At 33.4% G+C, this 19,266-nt stretch overlaps 2 protein-coding genes across 11 annotated transcripts in view; both read left to right on the forward strand.

Moving 5' to 3' along the window:
- The first annotated feature begins 602 nt into the window (after window positions 1-602).
- On the forward strand, window positions 603-11,940 carry LOC115888828 (GPI mannosyltransferase 3). Its single transcript, XM_030908683.1, has 8 exons — window positions 603-1,048; window positions 1,103-1,313; window positions 1,367-1,517; window positions 1,655-1,936; window positions 1,998-2,099; window positions 5,338-5,523; window positions 6,624-6,830; window positions 11,353-11,940. Exons 1-8 carry the CDS (start codon window positions 779-781, stop codon window positions 11,453-11,455), a joined length of 1,512 nt encoding a protein of 503 aa, XP_030764543.1. The 5' UTR covers window positions 603-778; the 3' UTR covers window positions 11,456-11,940.
- A 6,596-nt stretch (window positions 11,941-18,536) lies between these two features.
- The window catches only part of LOC115888737 (antichymotrypsin-2-like), a 59,896-nt gene continuing 59,166 nt past the window's right edge, over window positions 18,537-19,266 (forward strand). For all 10 annotated transcript variants that reach the window (XM_030908566.1, XM_030908560.1, XM_030908571.1 and 7 more), the window contains exon 1: window positions 18,537-18,688. The gene's annotated coding sequence lies outside the window, so the exon portion shown is untranslated. The remainder of the gene's footprint in view (window positions 18,689-19,266) is intronic.

Consider the following 19,266-nt stretch of genomic DNA (forward strand, 5'->3'; position numbering starts at 1 on the left):
AAACGCATGCGTACAAATGCACAAAATTAGAGATAGAGGTCGCAAGGTTTCTAGATGTGCACGTCGAATAGTCCGATATCGGTAGCAAATGGCCATATTTTATTTTACAAAAATCAATAGCAGTTTTATAGCGTCTCGGTAGAGGGCAGAATGGCGTGGTGGGAAAAATAAAATGGCATAGATGGCATAAAAATCTTATTGTAGTTTAATAATCGATATCTTAATTAATCTTAATAGAGAACTGTATAATAATATTGAATTCGGAAACTAGGGTATTTGAATCAATATTTTAAAACAAAAATAATGTTGGAATTAAACAAGAGTATCTGGCATAAAAACATAATCTTGTTTTTTTTATTACAAATGCTTGATTATAAAGAATGCTAATGAATAACTAATTTTCGGAGCAACTCAAACTTTAATTAATTACTTCAATTATTTTATAATAATTTCGTTTAATGTAAATTAGTTAATTTTGTCTGTGATAATTATTTATATTTATTTTTTATTATATTTAAATTTTGTGCATGTTAGTATGCAACTTACAATACATCCCCTCTGACGCCGGTCATAAATGTCATAACACGATCATAACCTTACATTTTAATTATAGTTTCAAAATAAATCGCTTGGGTATCCAATTTTTTCGATATTTTTAGATTCTTGGAGTAGATTTTTCTATTTTTAAATTAATAGGAAAGTAAAAAACAACTTCATAACGCATTATTACTAAATTTGTACCTGTAATTAATTCAATATTGTTGAAGAAACACGGAAAATGCGACTGCCCACTTTAACTCATTTTAAAAACTGGGATATTTTTGCGCTATTTTTGAGCGTAAGGCTCTTTTCGATATTTGCAGTGCAGACGTATTTTGTAGCTGACGAATATTACCAATCTGTAGAAGTTGCTCATAAGTTAGCCTTTGGATATGGCCATTTAACTTGGGAATGGTCACAAGGCATCCGAAGCTATGGATATCCCATTATTTTTACAATATTATACAAAGCCCTTCAGTATTGTGGGTTGGATAATAGTATAACAGTTGTAATAAGGTATTTTCGAAAGTATATAATAGGTTTTTAATTGTTTAATTTGTAGGTTTATGGTCCACGAGTTTTACAGGCAATAATAAGTGCCTATGCAGATCTATGTTTTTATAAATGGTCTGGCACAAAGAAATGGGCTATTTTTACGATATCCACTGCGTGGTTTTGGTTTTATATGGGATCAAGAACACTTATAAACACTTTTGAAACAAGCTTAACGACTATTGCCCTATCAAAATTTCCTTGGCTTGGTAAAGAAGCAGGTAAGTTAATAATCAGCCTTTGTTTCAATAATATTTATAACAAACTCTTTCAGATGATAGAGGTAATTTTTTATGGATTATTGCTCCACTCTTTGTACTGAGACCAACAAGTGTTATAACGTGGATACCTTTGTGTTTGTTTCATTTAATTATTTCCGAGAAGAGTGTTTGGCGACTTATTTTTACGAAATATCTACCAGTTGGGTAAGTAAATGCAGTTTTACTACAGTAAAAGCAGTTTCTATTGAACCTTTGGCACAAAATCATTTCAAATCTATGTATTATCATTTTAAATTTCTTTTTTAATAATTTTCCTATTTAATGTATATAATTTCTTGCAGGTATTTAGTTTTAGCAGTTTCAATAGCCATAGATAGTCTGGTCCATGGTTCCCTTATAATAACACCCTACAACTTTCTTAAACTAAACGTCTTTGAAAGTATAGCATCTAATTATGGCACTCACCCGTGGCATTGGTACTTATCCTCTGGACTGCCTGCAATTTTAGGAATACAAATACTTCCTTTCATAATGGCCATACTGATTATTCTAAAAGCAAGGAAGAATCATCCCAACGAACTAGTGTTGCTTGCCACTATTGTTTTTACTATTTTTGTTTTAAGGTGATTTTATAATATATTATTATTTTATTTTTAATTCTTTTATTCTCTTGTTTTTTTTTAGCTTTTTACCTCATAAAGAGTTCAGGTTTATATTGCCCTTGTTGCCAATAGTTTTGTATATTTCATCAAGATTTTTGGCTGCATGGAGTAGAAAAGCATCAATGTAAGTAGTATATTTGTTATAGATTCTGTGGGTTCTTATACTCAAAACACTCGATATAATTTTACACACAAAATTACAGATATGTTCATTTCCAAGCCATCTCTGACGCCGTTTTTGAAGTGAAACTTCTTCTTTGTACTGATTTTCGAAAGAAATCATACATGTATATATTTCGTATATTTTTCATTGTATTTATTTTATGGAAAGCACTGTTCATTAAAATATTGTATTCTATGTTATAGGGCTTGTTTCTCTCTACAATTTCCTGTTTCACAATGTACCGTTTGTGTCCAGGAAGGGTTCATAGTTTCATAGTTGTCGATTTTCGAAATAAATCAGTAAATGTATATTATTTCATATATTTTTCATTGTATTCATTTTATGGAAAGCACTGTTCATTAAAATGTTATATCCTATGTTATAGGGCTTGTTTCTCTCTACAATTTCCTGTTTCACAATGAACCGTTTGTGTTCAGGAAGGGATCATAGTTTCATAGTTGTCGATTTTCGAAAGAAATCAGTAAATGTATATTATTTCGTATATTTTTCATTGTTTTCATTTTATGGAAAGCACTGTTCATTAAAATGTTGTATCCTATGTTATAGGGCTTGTTTCTCTCTACATATTCCTGTCTCACAATGAACCGGTATTTTTGTATCCGGGAAGGGATCATAGTTTCATAGTTGTCGATTTTCGAAAGAAATCAGTATGTACCTGTGTACCAATATCCTCTGGTTGTGTGTTGGAAAGTAAATTTTCATCAATAGCTTTGTAGATTCTGAATAACTGGTATTCTGGTAAAGCATCTAGCTTATTTGCTAGCTCAGAATTAGAATTATTAGAATTAAGCAACTCGCATTTTCATTGTTGGACATTGTCATGTTTATTTCAAACCAAAATTCCAAAATTACTGTAAATCACTATAAATAAATGAACAAAACATGTAAACAAAAACAGACCACACGAATTGTTGGTTAGGTTCAAAATTTCTTCTCTTAAATAATTTTTAAGTGGCGTTAACATTATTAGGCATTTGCATAAAAGTACCGTATTTGTAAGTACTGTATTTTGGGTGGTATTCCACAAAATTTGCGGGCTATTGAGGAAACAGAAAATGTACAGGGTGAGTCAACGATAGAGTAAAGTCCATTATCTCATTTGTTTCGAGGTTTACAAAAAAATTTTAAATACAAGAGTTGTAGGGAAGGTTAAGATACGCATTTTGAAATTATTACAGGGTATACAAGGTGCTTCAAAAAAGTGTGGCGGGTATAACATATGTTTTTTTAAATGTAACACCCTATTTTTTATTTTATTTTTAGATTCTGCGTAAAATTCCATAACTTTTGTATATATAATGTTATATACCTAAAATTAATAGTTTTTGTAATATTTCAATTTGTTTAACCAAATGTTAAATTGCAGTGTGGTAAAAAATTGTCAGTGGTGCCATTGTTTCTGAAGTTAGAGTACCAAAATTTGGTAGGAGAGTTTTATAGAGATGAAAAAAAAGATATATATAAAGATATTTTAGTTAAATGATACAGGGTGTTCAAAATATATTTATGAATTTCAACTACTTAATATTAAAAAATCTCAATTTTTTTAAATGGGACACCCTATATATTATCATTTTTTCTGATAGATTTTACAAAACTTTTCAACTTTTATTAAGTATGTCATATACCTATTTTTAATAGTTTGCAATTTATTCCATTTTTTTCTATTTTTACCCATATTTTTAATACCTACAATTACCCTATAAAATCACAGTTACCATGACAAAACAAACTATTTATTACTTATCTTTAACAAGTAGCTTAATAATTAGTTGCAATTGCTGGTATTAGTTAAAATTAATTAACTTTACTCAAATAAACTAAAATCGCAGTCGTGAATTTTTTTGGTGTATTTCTATATTATGAAAGAGGATACTTGGATTTTCCGTCGCGCGTCGGGGCGAATAGCCACAGATTAAGGTAATACTAGATTACCTAATTGTTGAAGACTACTGATATAGGAATTTTCTTCGACATACAGTAAAGTTTTTTTCTCGTAGTAATTCTAGTTTATAATTCATTTGGTAAAGCCAATATTACTACTGCCGCGAAACCGTCCCATTACACACTGAAGATGTTTTCTAGATAATCTACATCTATTCTTATACTACTAGCTAAAGTACTCTATAATATATAGTACTGAACCAAAAAATATATTTTTCTTGGCTTGTTCGTCTATATCAGTCACATTGACTAATTCATTTCATCTGAAACAGAAAATAAGATAATTGTTACAGAAAATCTGTAACAATTATCTCCACAATTTATACTTATTACAACAAATTAAACTAAAATTCAAATTTTGTTCTTAACTTGTTTAACAGACAAGAAATTTTGATAATTATTACTTTTTGTCATGGTAACTATGTTGTTATAGCGTAATTGTATTAAAAATATGGGTAAAAGTAGAAAAAATTGGAATAAATCGCAAACTATTAAAAATAGGTATATGACATACTTAATAAAAGTTGAAGAGTTTTGTAAAATCGATCAGAAAAAATGATAATATATAGAGTGTACCGTTTAAAAAATTTGAAATTTCTTAATTTTAAGTAGTTGAAACTCATAAATATATTTTGAACACACTGTAGCATCTAACTAAAATATCTTTACATAGGTCTTTTTCTATATCTCTATAAAATTCTCCTACCAAATTTTAGTTCTCCAACTTTAGAAACCATGTCATCACTGACAGTTTGTTATCACACTGCAATTTAACATTTGTTTAAACAAATGTAAATATTACAAAAACTATTAATTTTAGGTATATAACGTTATATATAAAAAAGTTATGGAATTTTACGCAGAATCTAAAAATAAAATAAAAAGTAGGGTGTTCTATTTAAAAAAACATATGTTATATTCGCCACACTTTTTTGAAGCACCCTGTATACTTTATAATAATTTTAAAATGTGTATCTTAACCGTCCCTATAACTTTTATATTTAATATTTTTTTTGTAAACCTCGAAACAAATAAGATAATGGACTTTACTCTATCGTTGACTCACCCTGTACAGTTTAGACAAATAAATTGAAAATAATATTTATATTAATACAGCATTATATGTCACTTTTTCAAACATTTCCTTCAAATCCTTCACTTGAATAGCTGTTAGTAAGAAGTTTTGCACACATAGTGCACACACTTTTTTTATCGAATAGCACTTGTTCTTCAGGCTTTCAATATGGCTAGTTACTGCCATAATTTTCCTGGGAAATGCGATCCCAGCATGGTACGTGGGTTACAGTCATCAGAGAGGGACCCTAGATGTCATGGAACCATTAAGTCATATTGCGAAGGTCGATCCTAACAATACCAGTTTTCTGTTTCTAATGCCATGCCATTCAACGCCATTATACAGGTAATCAATACGGTATGATCTAAAAAAAAACGGCGTCATAGACAGCTGAGGAATTACAATCGATAATAATTTTGGCGGGGTCAGTGTCATCTCTACTAGTCTAAGAGCTAGCAACGTTTTCGAGAAAGTATTTTAAGACGTCTGGCTCTTTGACTATGCTTTTTATCTTTTACTATGCTCTCTGGAACAGCATGCGGCTCGTCTGGCTGCCGATACCCGTTGCGTTCACTACTGCGCATCGGAAGAAGATCCTATATTTTTTATTAATTTAGTCCTATAATTTCTAGTATTGAATATAAATCGAACATGTCTCCATAGCGCAGTGCGTAGAGTTTCCGACCACGAACCGATGGTTCAGAGTTCGAATCCGGGTCAGGGCAAAGACTTTTTTTATTTTATTTTCGTTTATATTTTGATAGTAAAGTATTAAATATTTGTTTTTTTTTAATTACCAGAATCATTTAATACTTTACTATCAGAATATAAACGAAAATAAAATAAAAAATCTGCGCTCTGGAGACATGTTCTATGTATATTCAATACTAGAATTTAAAGGACTAATAAAAATATAGGATCTTCTTTCAATGCGCAGTAGGGAACGCAACGTTTACCGGCAGCCAGACGGGCCGCATGCTGTTCCAGAGAGCATAGTAAAAGATATATCAAAGAGCCAGGCGTCTTAAAATACTTGTTTTTCCAACGTTGCTAGCTCTCGTACTATAGACATCACTTACTAAAAATTGACATAAAACTTGTCAAAATTAACACTAATTATAAGATTAAAAAAGGATAGAACATTTCCAGACGCACAAATCTATTTCCAAAAAATATTTTTTTTTACGAATTTTAAACTACATCGTTTAAAAATCATTTTTATTCGATATAAAAATAAATTAGAACCTTCTTAAGGCCAACTGGCAGTAAGCGTCAATAAAAAATCAAGAACGGGCTTGACCTCGCCGAAATTATCATCGATTATCATTCCCCAGCCGTCTTTGCCCCGTTTATTTTTCTCGATCATGTGGTATTTTCTTAATGGTTAAAAAGAAAACGTTTAGGCAAGCACAGTTGAATAAACATTAATAATATTATGTTTTTAGCCATCTTCATGTTAATGTGTCAACTAAATTTTTGACTTGCAACCCAAACTTAAACAAAATCCCAAACTATGTGGACGAGGCCGATTTGTTCTACAAAAATCCTAATGCGTGGTTGAGGAATAACTACCCTCCAAACTCGAGTTTGCCCTCGCATATTATTTGTTTTGATAATTTGGTACCTTTAATTGGAAGTGATATTTTAACAAAGTAAGTACTTTTAAGTACCTTTGAACTAACTAGATATACCAATCTGGTCATTGAAATTGCGTGGTCTGGATTTTAACGTGGAAGACAGTGATGTAGAGTGCTTAATGGAAAATGAAATGTATTAAAAAGAGAAAAAAGTTGGGTTGATACGGATTTTGCATACAAATTTCACACCGCACAAATCGGCGTTTACGAAAAATGTTGCATCTAGGGTTGGATGTTTATTTTTCACAATTAGTTACCTTATTTTACTACAGCCAATCTATACTAATATATAAAATCTTTAAGTGACTGACTCACTGATTAATCACGATCCCGCTCAAACCACTCAACGTGAGAAGCTCAATTTTGGCATACAGGTTGATTCTAGGGTGTAGAGGTTCGATAAGAAGGGATTTTTCGAAATTCCAGTTCCAAGAGGGTGAAACCACCCCTCAAATATTACAATATGTTTTATTTAAAAAACGATCAAGTTTCCGAAAAAACGCTTAAACACGTATATTTTATTTTGTTTTTTTACATATTTTAAGATTTTTTAAAAATGTATACAGGGTCTTTCGAAAAATCTGGTCGTTGATTAATCACGATCCTGCTTAAAGCGCTTAACGTAAAAAGCTGATTGTTGGAAAACAGATTGACTTTAGGGTGTAGAGATTCGATAAGAAGGGATTTTTCGAAACTCGAATTCTAAGGGGGTGAAACTATCCCTCAAATATTAAAATATTTTTTATTTAAAAATCGCTGAGTTTTTCGGAAAAACTCTTAAACACGTATATTTTATTTTGTTGTTTTACACATTTTAAGATTTTTTATAAATTTATACAGGGTGTTTCACATAGGGTTGGATGTTTATTTTTCACAATTAGTTACCTTATTTTACTACAGCAATCTATACTAATATATAAAATCTTTAAGTGACTGACTCACTGATTAATCACGATCCTGCTCAAACCACTCAATGTAAGAAGCTCAATTTTGGCATACAGGTTAATTCTAGGGTGTAGAGTCTCGATAAGAAGGGGTTTTTCGAAATTCTAGTTCTAAAGCGGCCCATACATTATCAAACAAATTGCGCAACGCAGGCTGTTGCGCAACGAGTTGCCAATGTATGGTAGTGTTTAATGCGTTGCGCAATTGTTTGATGAGTTTCAAGAATGTTTGAATTCTTTTGTGCAACAGGACTGTTTGCGCAACGCGTTGTGTAGTGTATGTGTGTGTTGCGCTTCGTTGTGCAATATTTTAGCTCTTTCATCCAAATTCTTTGTTTTCTTTTTCGTTTTTTGGTATCATCGGCATCATCTAGGGTATATACGATAATAATTCACGCAGTGGTAATTGAGGACTTGATTGTTTCTCAAACAATGCACAACTTTTAATAAAAAGTTTGATCAAAATTTTACTAAGTGCATGGGTGATGCAGTTGGGCAACGGAACGTTGCGCATCGCTTTGTTGCGCAACTTGTTTGATAGTGTATGGACCGCTTTCTCAGTTGTGCAACGCAGCGTTGCGCAATTTCTTGCAAATCACAATCGAAACCACCCCTCAAATATTAAAATATTTTTTATTTAAAAAACGGCCAAGTTACCGAAAAAAACGCTTAAACACGTATATTTTATTTTGTTTTTTTACATATTTTAAGATTTTTTAAAAACGTATACAGGGTGTTTCGAAAAAGCTGGTCATTGATTAATCACGATCCTGCTTAAAGGGCTTGACGTAAAAAGCTGATTTTTGGAAAACGGATTGGCTTTAGGGTCTAGAGGTTCGATAAGAAGGGATTTTTCGAAACTCGAATTCTAAGGGGGCGAAACCACCCCTCAAATATTATATTATTTTTTATTTAAAAACCGGTGAGTTTTTCGGAAAAACTCTTAAAAACGTGTATTTTATTTTGTTGTTTTACATATTTTAAATTTTTTTAAAAATTTATAGAGGGTGTTTCATAAAATATGACCATTGAGTAATCACAATTCTGCTTAAACTGCTTGACGTTAAAAGTTGATTTTTGGCAAACGGATTGACTGTGGGGTGTAGAGGTTCGATAAGGAGGGTTTTCCCGAATCTCAAATTCCAAGAGGGTGAAAACGCCCCTCAAATATTACAATATTTGTTATTTAAAAAACGGTTAGTCTTTCGGGAAAACGCTTGGACACCATAGAGAAAAGTAATAAAAAGAGAGAAGTAGACTGCGTAGTAAAAATTGGAATCGCATTCACTAGCGCTGCTGTGACAACAGGACAAACTAATTTAAAAAAATTTGGCGAATGCGCCGGGGAATTTAAATCAGCTTGCTTTACTTTGAATTTATTTGAAACTTTTATTGAAGCTTTTAACTAATAAATCGACGAAAGTTGAATTTGTTATTATTTAATTGAGTATAATTAAATATTTTAAAACAACTAAAATTTTTAAATGGTTAATTGGCAAATTCAACTTTCGAAGATAAATTAGTTAAAATGCTTCAACATAAGTTTCAAATGAACATTTGATATCTATATCAAACGAAAATTAAAGGGAAAACTAATAATAATGCCATATTGTCTTTTAATCGCAGTTTATTTAATCACAGTTTTGTAAAAAAATGTTAAATTTAATCATAAATATAAATAATTTTGTATCAAAAATAAAATTAAAAGTATAAAAATAAAACATTAATATTAATAACTTAACCTCGCATTTAATTTACCTTTCTTTTCGGTTAATCCTCTGCCTATTTCGGTTAATTCTATGCGTAGTAATAATAAAATTTTAATTACACCAATATACAATAATTATAACTGATTATAACAAATACCAAATAAAATCCTAGAAACTCAAACAATTTTCCTGTCCACGCGCCAATTTCCAATAAAGTTATGATAGAGACAACACACAATGTCCACACCGATGACGGCTTGTGCAGTTGCGTTAGAGGAAGATGGAAGCAAAATCGTCAGTCGTAGCTTAATTTGGACAAATTTAAGAGATCTGAGTTGCGCGACAGGAAAACAAAATGCGATGCCATTCGTCCTAATTTAATCTGCCACTCTCTTTTTATTACCTTTCTCTATGTTGGACACCTTTGAATAAGAAGAATAAGCAAGGAGCATAATGCTATCCATGTATTCATGCATGGTGGGCGGAAAAGGCACCATAAAAGCTCTCTAGGGTGGGGATCCTTGACAGTTCTGTTTGACGATTCATTTGACACATTTGAATTTGATTTGAAATTTTGTGGATTTGTCAGTCTTTATGGAGCTTATTTTATGTTATTTATTATATATTCTACTACTGATAATTATATAAAGGTAGTAAATCTAGATGGAAATTGTGGCAGAACTTAAATTAACACTGACACTATCGCGATTTATCGAAAAAGACTCTAAAATAGTTGGTTGTGTAGCGTGCGGTAGATCTCGGCAAAAATTGAGTGAAATAATGGAACAACTTTTCGCTAGTAAGTGACTATATAATATACATATGTACGTGTAGTAAACCGATCATTTATGAAATTCGCTTAAATTAACTAAATTATATATTTTCTTGCATTTTAGCTTTTATCAAAGAGCTTTTATTTATTACTTGTCAAAGATTAGATGTCAAAGAATTTAGATACGTTAATTTGACTTACCTGCTTCAGTAGCGTATCGGATGTTTGTGTTAATAAATACTTATTATAACTTATCTATTTTTATTAGAATTATATATTTTTATAACAATTTTAATAACTACCAACATTTATTCACAACGTAAAATAAAACAACAAATTATTGAGTCTACCCCACGTCTACCCTACATCATAGTTTTACATTTTTTAAATAAAATTAGAACGACACTGATAAACCGGAATTTAAGTCGGCCATATTTGAGGCCCATCGCGGTGTACCTAAGATTTTTGATATGCTCCTTCCTTAGTCTTCTTATTCAAAGTTGGACACGCATAATTTATTTGTTTTTTTTACATATTTTGAAATGTTTTAAAAAATCATACAGGGTGTTCCAAAAAGTTGGATAATTGATTAACCACGATTCTGCTTAAACTGCTTGACGTAAAAAGCTTATTTTTTGCCAACGGACCTTTTAAAAGTCAAATTCCAACGAGATGAAACTACCCCTCAAATATTACCAAGTTATATAATAATATTGCCATATTGTTTTTTCTCATGCTAACATAAATGTGAGAAAATTTTATCCAGTTTGTATGATAATGGAAATTCTTGCTTTGCTTTATCATCACCATTACAAATGATTAATTCGACGCGAACGAAGTCGTAGGTACACGCTAGTACATCATAAATATTTAACTTAGATATATTATCTTCATTTCAGTAGTACAAATGAAAGTTTTTAAAATAACTGTTTATTTTTTTCTACGCACATTTTCCTACATACGTAAAAACCGGCAACACTGTATGCCGCTTTTTATTTTGTTTCTCTGTCTGTCAACCGGTCATTTATATTTATCTCTATCGCATGCGTTAAAATACAGACCACGCAGGTGAAGTGACCAGACCTAGTATATGATTTTTATGTGTTTTACAGGTACAAAAAGATTAAACAATTTTTCCATTGTAACATACCAGTTAGTTCAAGAGTAGGAAGATACGTAGTACTGTATGAATATGACGAATACGCTCAATTGTAGTTAAGAACATTATTTTTTATACAATTTGTTATTTAATGTTTTTTTTTATTCCTTTCGAATTTGGTTCTTAATGAAAATTAACTATTTTCATTTTCACACTATAGATTTGTATTTGCTTTTTTTCTCAAGTACAATTTGATAAAAAAAGCAGCGTCAGCGATGGCAATGAAATGAAGATCGTTGTCATTTTATATGTATAATTATATGGGGAATGTCATCGATCGTCATTTCCAAGCCAACTGGACGCCGTTTTTTTCGGTCACAAGGTACTTTATCCAGTGCTATTTAAATAAAATTCATGTACCGGGTGTTTTACAAAAGTGGTTCACCTCTATAACTTTTTTATTTTTTAATAGAAAAACGAGATTTGGTAGTATAATAAGGAGCTTTGGAGAAGTATTTTTTTAGAAAAAATAATATTCGTTCTGTTCAGAATGTCATTTTCTATGAAATTAAATAAAAAATACCGAGAGTATCATTTAAAAATCAAAAGTTGTAGTCATTTCCGGTGAAACAGGAAGTGACCCACATTAATTGAATACGTCAATCAATCCTGATTTATGTCATATACTACCATACCAAATCACGTTTTATTATCTGAGAAAATAAAAAGTTATAGGGGTGAGCCACTTTTTACTAACACCCTGTATGTTTATTGAACTATTTTAAATGATGTTTTTGTACAATATTTGTTACATTAAATTGAAATCACTGCCAAATTTAAATAGAGATAAATGTACATATTTAATGTTTACAGAAATTACAAATAAATATTGTTTTTCGGTGCTTGAAATGTGTTTTTATTGTTATGAAACAAATAAAATATGATTTAATCCGACCTTGAACCAATAGTACTGAATAACATAAAATATTAAGATATTTCCTGCTATTTTAAGCGTGTATGTACGACAATAATATGTGTTTCAATGGTGTAATTGGAAAATCCATATTATGGAGAACAGTAATTTAAGATTCCGATTTCTGAGACTAAGTTAATACGTTTAGAAACGTATTTTTATTGAACAGTGACGTCTAAAAGTTTATGTGTTTTTTAAATGTTCTATAAAATACGAGTTATAGACTCTTGTTACCAGCACGAAAAATGAACACCTTAAAATGGGCTATGGTCAGGTCCTCACAATAGGAATTGACCTCAAATCCAAGGAGACAATAGAAAAAGAGGACGGGACAACTCCGGTATCAGGTCTAAGGAGACTTAGTTAAAGAGGTGGAGAATCTATGTGAGTGAGATCAAGGTGAGATCTATACAGCTCCTTTTTTTTCCACAATAAGGGGCCGTCCTCTGCCGGAAACACTGCGACCTGTGAGGCCTATTGTGTTTGTCCCCTTTCTATATCTGCACCCATTCTCCTATCCCTGTGCCCTGCACTAACTTATGCAGGTCCTTGATAGGATGGGAGCATAGTTCCTCCGGTTCTAGCCTAGCTTTCCCAAATAAAAGTGTCGCTTGCGATCAGAGCCTCGCAGTGACATATTATGTGCTCCGCTGTTTCACGATCTTTATCGCAGAGTCTGCAGCAAAGACTTCCTTGATACAGATTGAGCTTGTTCAGGTAACACTTGACAGCCATATGTCCTGTCAAGAGGCCTGTTGTAATCCGGCAATTTATTCCTGCTAAGCATTAGCAGTTCTTTTGCGGTTTTGGAGCTAGGTCCTTGGATAAAAGCCTTGCTGTGCCTGTGCCTCTGTCTGTTTCTCCAGTGGACATTCTGCTTTTCCCTGATCCAGAGTTTTAATGCACTACGGGCCATACATTTGGGTATTCCCAGTACTGGCTCTGGACCAAGATAGGATGCCGATGATCCTTGCCTACCTAGCTCATCGGCTTTTTCGTTGCCTTGGATGCCGCTGTGGCCCGGCACCCAGAATAATTTAATTCTGTTCCGTCGACCCAGAGTTTCCAGTTCACCTAGGTATTCCCAGACGAGTCTCGACGATACCTTTGGGCTCATAAGCGCCCCAAGTGCCGCCTGACTGTCTGAGCATATATTGATGAGCTTATCTGAATAAGCTCTTCTATTGTTTTCTCTCGCACATTGTAGAATGGCGAAGATTTCTGTCTAGAATACGGTTGAGTGTTTACCCAATGAAAAGGATAAACTTACCCTTGGTCTTTCCCCAAATACTCTAGCTCCTGTTCCTTCAGCGGTCTTTGACCCGTCTGTATACCAGGTTAGTCCATCCTGAAGGAATGTTATATCTGTCCACATTCCTTGATCCATTTTGTTCACCTCGAATGTTTTGTGGTAGTGATAAAGAGGGGTCATCTGGTCCGATCTCATTTGGAGTAGAGGTCCCCCGATAGGATTTCCCATCTTTGAGTGTCCTGTTTCTGTCCTGTTTCCCAGAGACAAGCCACTTTGTTGTCGATAGAGTCCCATTCTTGCCTCCGCCTGGATCACTATGTGAAGAGGCGGAAGGTCCAGAAGCGCCTCCATTGATGCAGTGGGCGATACAGCTCCTTAGTTAAACTGCTGCCACCACCTATTACAAGATTCGATCATCTGGTTTTAGGCGTTTTTTTAATATATTGGTAATTTGTTCAAGCAAATTTTTCTTTATTTTTCTCGATTTTTTTTTTGTTTAAACTAATTTCTATGAATCGTTTATTATTTATAATTGTCTACTAATTGGGATCCTATAATCCTGTCAGACAATAAAGTTATTATTTATTTATTTATTAAAATGAGGACAGACCCTCCAACCTCCATCTCACGTTTACCTCAGCCGAAGACGAACACAAGACTTCCCCAAGAGACAAAAAATGTAGAATATACTACAGGGACAATTTTATTATAACTTTTTTATTTTTTCAGATAAAAAAAACGAGATTTGGTATGTTACTATATAACATAAACTAGAATTTAGAATGAGTGGGAGGGGTGTTAATCACTTCGACCTTACAGATCCATTGTGTCCCCCTTTCTTGAATCATAACTCATCATACAGTCCCAGGGCTTTGACAAAAGCCAGTATCTGGGACGGTTTTATAGAGGGTAGTTCTCTATCTCCAATATCAGTCGTACCAAAATTCATGGCACGAATGGTTGTCATCTCGGCGCACTCAGTGATGAGGTGTACTGGTGTTTCCCCATCTTCCCCACAGAATCTGCATTCGCCGTTTCTTCTTAGTTTCAATCTACTGAGGTGTTCGTTGAGGAGACAGTGTCCTGTTAAAAACCCCGTGACAATCCGAAGATTGTTCTTACTCAGACCCAGGAAGATCTGTGATTTTTCTTCATCATAAGCCCTCAGAAACTTCTTCGAGTGTCTTAGACCATTGGAAAATTTCCATTCCAGGTTGCGGATGGAATCTTCCAAGTTCTTGAGTTCCGCCTTGAGTTGGTTACCACTTGGAAAGCAGAACGGTTCTGGTTCAGTTAGTGGAGTGTTCGCTGCTTTCCTAGCTAGATTATTTGCTTTTTCATTGCCTTCTATCCCTTGGTGAGCAGGCACCCAGTGTAGGAGGACTTTGTTTTCTTTGCCTAATTTATTCAGCTTCTCTATGCATTCTTTGACCAATTTCGAATTGATTGATACTGAGTTGATCGCCTTTAACGCTGCTTGACTATCAGATAAGATGGCTATTTCTTGTTTCCGATAGTTCCTATCTAAGATAAGTTGTACGCATCTCTCGATAGCGTAGATTTCTGCCTGTAGGATACTAGGGTAAGTGCCCATTGGTTCGGAGTAATTAGCTCTGGGGCCAAACACTCCGATCCCTGTTTCCGTATTGGTTTTGGAAGCATCAGTATACCAAGTTATGGTATGGTGTTTTAACTGCTGGGCAAGCGTTTCGCTCTTCCAATCCTTCTTATTGCTCAATACTACATTGACATGTTTGTCAAAGTTGTACGTTCTTGGCATATCGTCCACTGGGAGTTGCAGGAGTGGTATTTTCTTTTTGAGGGTGTTCCAAGCCCCTGATCTGACAATTCTCCCAGTACTAATTCCGTTAGTGACCATTCTAATCATTGTCGCATTGGCATATCTACCAATGACAATGTGCAGTGGTGTTAGATTTAGAATGATCTCCATTGCTGCTGTTGGACAGGTTCTCATGGCTCCTGTGATGCAAACACATGCTAGTCTCTGGACTTTGCATAGGTTTAGCCTTGCCGTCCGTTGCTCTAGTTATGTGTACCAGGCAACTGCTCCATAAGTAATCATGGGTCTTACTATCATGGTATACATCCAGCGCAAAATGTTAGGGGACAGCCTCATCTATTTCCGGCCAGTCTTCTGCATATCATGAGAGCCTTTATGGCTTTGCTGGTAGTGTTCTTAATATGCCTGTTCCACAGGAGTTTACTGTCCAGGGTTATTCCCAGGTATTTAACTTCCTGTGTTGGCAGTATTTCCTTTCCATCTAGTTGGATTCTTTTCAAGTTTTTCAGACTTCGCCTTCTGGTGAATGGCACTATCGCGGTTTTGTCTGAGTTGATACTCAGCCCGACAGTCCTACACCATCTCTCAGTGATACGGAGTCCTCTTTGGATAATATCACACAAGGTGCCTTCATGTTTCCCCCGAGCGATCATGACTATGTCATCTGCATACCCAATGCAGTGTATTCCCGCTAGAGTTAATTCATCTAGTAGTTCATCCACCACCAAGCTCCACAGCAAAGGGGAGGTTACTCCACCTTGTGGAGTTCCTTGCGTTGTTTTAACAGCTACAGTTTTGGTGCCCATCTGAGCCTCTGCTGTTCGTGTTGACAGCATTTCCCAAAACCAGCGAATAATAGTTCTGTTCACCCCTCTTGTTTCTAGAGATCGCCTGACCACCTTATGTGGTATATTGTCAAACGCCCCCGCAATATCCAAGAAGGCACAAATTGCTGTTTCTTTGCTATCCAGACTTGTCTGTATTAGCTCCGTTAATTGGTACAGAGCAGTTTCTGTGGATCTGCCCGTTCTATATGCATGCTGACTATCATGCAGTGGTTTAACCTTTAGATGATTTTCTCCAATATGGTTGTCAACTACTTTCTCCAGCGTTTTTAGTATGAACGATGTGAGACTAATAGGCCTAAATGACTTGGGATTTGTCCAGTCAGTTTTGCCTATTTTGGGTATGAAGATTACTTTTGCTCTTATAATTCTAAATTCGAAAATATGACATAAACTAGGATTGATTGATATATCCAATTGTTTTCGATCACTCTCTGTTTAACCGGAAATGACTACAACTTTTAATTTTCAAATGGCACCCTCGGTATTTTTTTACTTTATTTGATAGAAAATGGCACTCTGGATAGAATGACGTATCGATCACATGTCAACTTTTGACATTTTCGCATATGGTTTATTTGAAATTGTAACATGCGGTTCATAACGACAATTTGACTCAAAATACCAAGCGTGGTATCAAATTCTTCGTAAAAAAATACTTTTTCCAAATATGCTAACGAGCCACCCTCGTTCCATTTGAAAAAAATTGAGATATGGTTAAAAATACGATTTGGGAATCTTTTAGCCGGCCATTACAAGACATTAAACACATTAGACGATGAAATCTATTTTTCCAAGGCTTTTTGAATGAAAATTAGTGTTTCTAACACAGCCATGGCACTCTAGATTGAAATGTCATTTTATTCAGAGTGCACAGTGGTTCCCAGATAAGCCATTACTTAGAAATATTAATTTCAAAATGTTTGCATGAAACTGTTGCTAATACTTTTCTTATATTCCCCTGTAAACGATACATAATAAATAACAAAATCAAGTAAGCCTAGTGTAGCGCTTTTTTTTTATTAGAAATGTCACATTTTTGCTACTGGTATCAAGCTGACATAAACAGTTTTCAGATAACGCCAATTAATTACTTATTTTATTAAAATTGATAAAAGCTGTTGCCTTTTCTGTAATGGATGTTCGAAAAGAAGGTAAAAAAGAACTGTTTTTTCTTTTTTGCACTTAATTAAACCTAAGTAATATTAGTTTATGGCAATTTATTTGAAGGTAACAAAAATAGTATTTTTACATTTTTGCTTGTCACTCTTTAAGACTTTTCACTACTTTCCCTTTCAAATCCTCTTAAACGGCATGAAAATACTTGTTGCTTAAAGTATATTGCATATAAATTAATTTCCACTGGCTGCCGCGAATTACCGCCGGATCTTATACCGGGTGGTTGAAGGTTGACTTTTTGTCTTAAAATAAAAGTAACTTATTTTTTCCTCTTCGTGTCAACTTATTTCGTGGACACACTGTATATCAATTGACAATAAAATTGTATTTATAAAATGAAACAACTGTCTCTTTTATTTTTTCAACATTTAAAATATATTTGACCTCTTCAATATGAAAAAAACATGTACATATGTGCAAACATAATCTGTAATCTATCTTTCCGAATAGTTATAGAACTTAAAATTCAAATCACACGAACTGGGCCCAATTTTTTTAATACATATTACATTAAGTTTTTTATATACATTTATTTAGCATTTGTTATCAATTTCTATTAAAAAATGTGCAGTCAAGCTATATTTAGATATATAACAGTTATGACCGCGCAGCTAATAAAGGGGAACCATTGTGGAGTGTCATTTTCTATCGAATAAAGTAAAAAAATACCGAGGGCGCTTTAAATGGCGCCCTCGGTATCAAAAGGTGTAGTCATTTCCAGTGAAACAGGAGGTGGCCGAAAAGAATTGAATAGGTCAGTCAGTTCTAATTTATGTAATATACTAACATACTAAATCACGTTTTTTTATTTGAAAAATAAAAAAGTTATAGGGGTGAGCCACTTTTGAGACGCACCCGGTATAGTGGTAAATTAGTGTTTTATTATTTTATTTTGATATTTTACACTTTGAATAAACAATTTGTGTGAGAAACATTGAGTAATTAATTTAATTTTGAATAATAAGTAAAAATGTTAGGTACTAAAAACATATTTGTATCTAATAATTATAAGAATAAGAAAAACAAAATAAATGTGACGAGTAAAAAACAAGTTTTTAAGCCATTTGGGAATCTCCATACGGTTGAACGTTCTTCGGTTGCTATTTTTCAGGAATATCTTTATTTTTGTCCTTCACCTCGAGACTATAGTCACTAACGCGCCGATTATTAGTACCGATCGAGTACCGCCACGAATATTTGTTTGGTTGTCGCGAGTACCAGTTTGAAGACGAGCCGGTTCGCATAACGACCGTCGCGTGTAGTTTAGTTTTCAAGTTTCAACATTAGTTAAGTTGTTAGGTGAGTACTTCTCCTGTAATTTATATAATTTAACTTAAAATAAAAGTGGTTGAAGTTTACAAAGAGTATTGATTCAAACAGCAGTGTGAAAATAAACGATAACAAAATGATCTTAATATACAGGGTGTCCTTGAAAGGCCTGTACAAACTGGGATAATTACTATTGATTATGCATTGTCTACACATGACGTTTTAACTGTTACCAGCTCAGTCCAAACGAATCAAATAAAATCTTTTGTGTAGATTAGGGTTGTCAAAAGTCCGGGAGTTCCGGGAAAATTCAGCATTTAGGTAAGATGTCCCGGATCCCGGATCCTGGTAATGTATCGAATGTTGTTAAGTTTACAAATTAAAAAAGTATATATAGTTTGCTTAATATTATTTCATCACATTTTATTTTTTTAGCTACTTTTGTTTATATATCTAGTTATTTGCGATTATTTATGGAGCACGCTCGGTATATTTCTACTTTATTCGATAGAAAATGACACTCTGAATAAAATGACATATCATATTATGTCAACTTTTGACATTTTTGCTTAAAAAAATCTTATTTTAAATTTCAATATAGAGTGGAA

This window comes from Sitophilus oryzae, unplaced genomic scaffold, assembly GCF_002938485.1.
Source record: "Sitophilus oryzae breed Bouriz unplaced genomic scaffold, Soryzae_2.0 scaffold_808_pilon_pilon, whole genome shotgun sequence".
NCBI lineage: Eukaryota > Metazoa > Arthropoda > Insecta > Coleoptera > Curculionidae > Sitophilus > Sitophilus oryzae.

What these genes read in the sequence shown, in the direction of transcription:
- LOC115888828 (XM_030908683.1), top strand. Translation starts at nt 779, where the DNA reads ATGCGACTGCCCACTTTAACTCATTTTAAAAACTGGGATATTTTTGCG. An exon ending in ACGAAATATCTACCAGTTGG is followed by an intron (nt 1,518 to 1,654) that starts GTAAGTAAATGC and finishes AATTTCTTGCAG; the next exon opens with GTATTTAGTTTTAGCAGTTT. An exon ending in CATTCAACGCCATTATACAG is followed by an intron (nt 5,524 to 6,623) that starts GTAATCAATACG and finishes TTATGTTTTTAG; the next exon opens with CCATCTTCATGTTAATGTGT.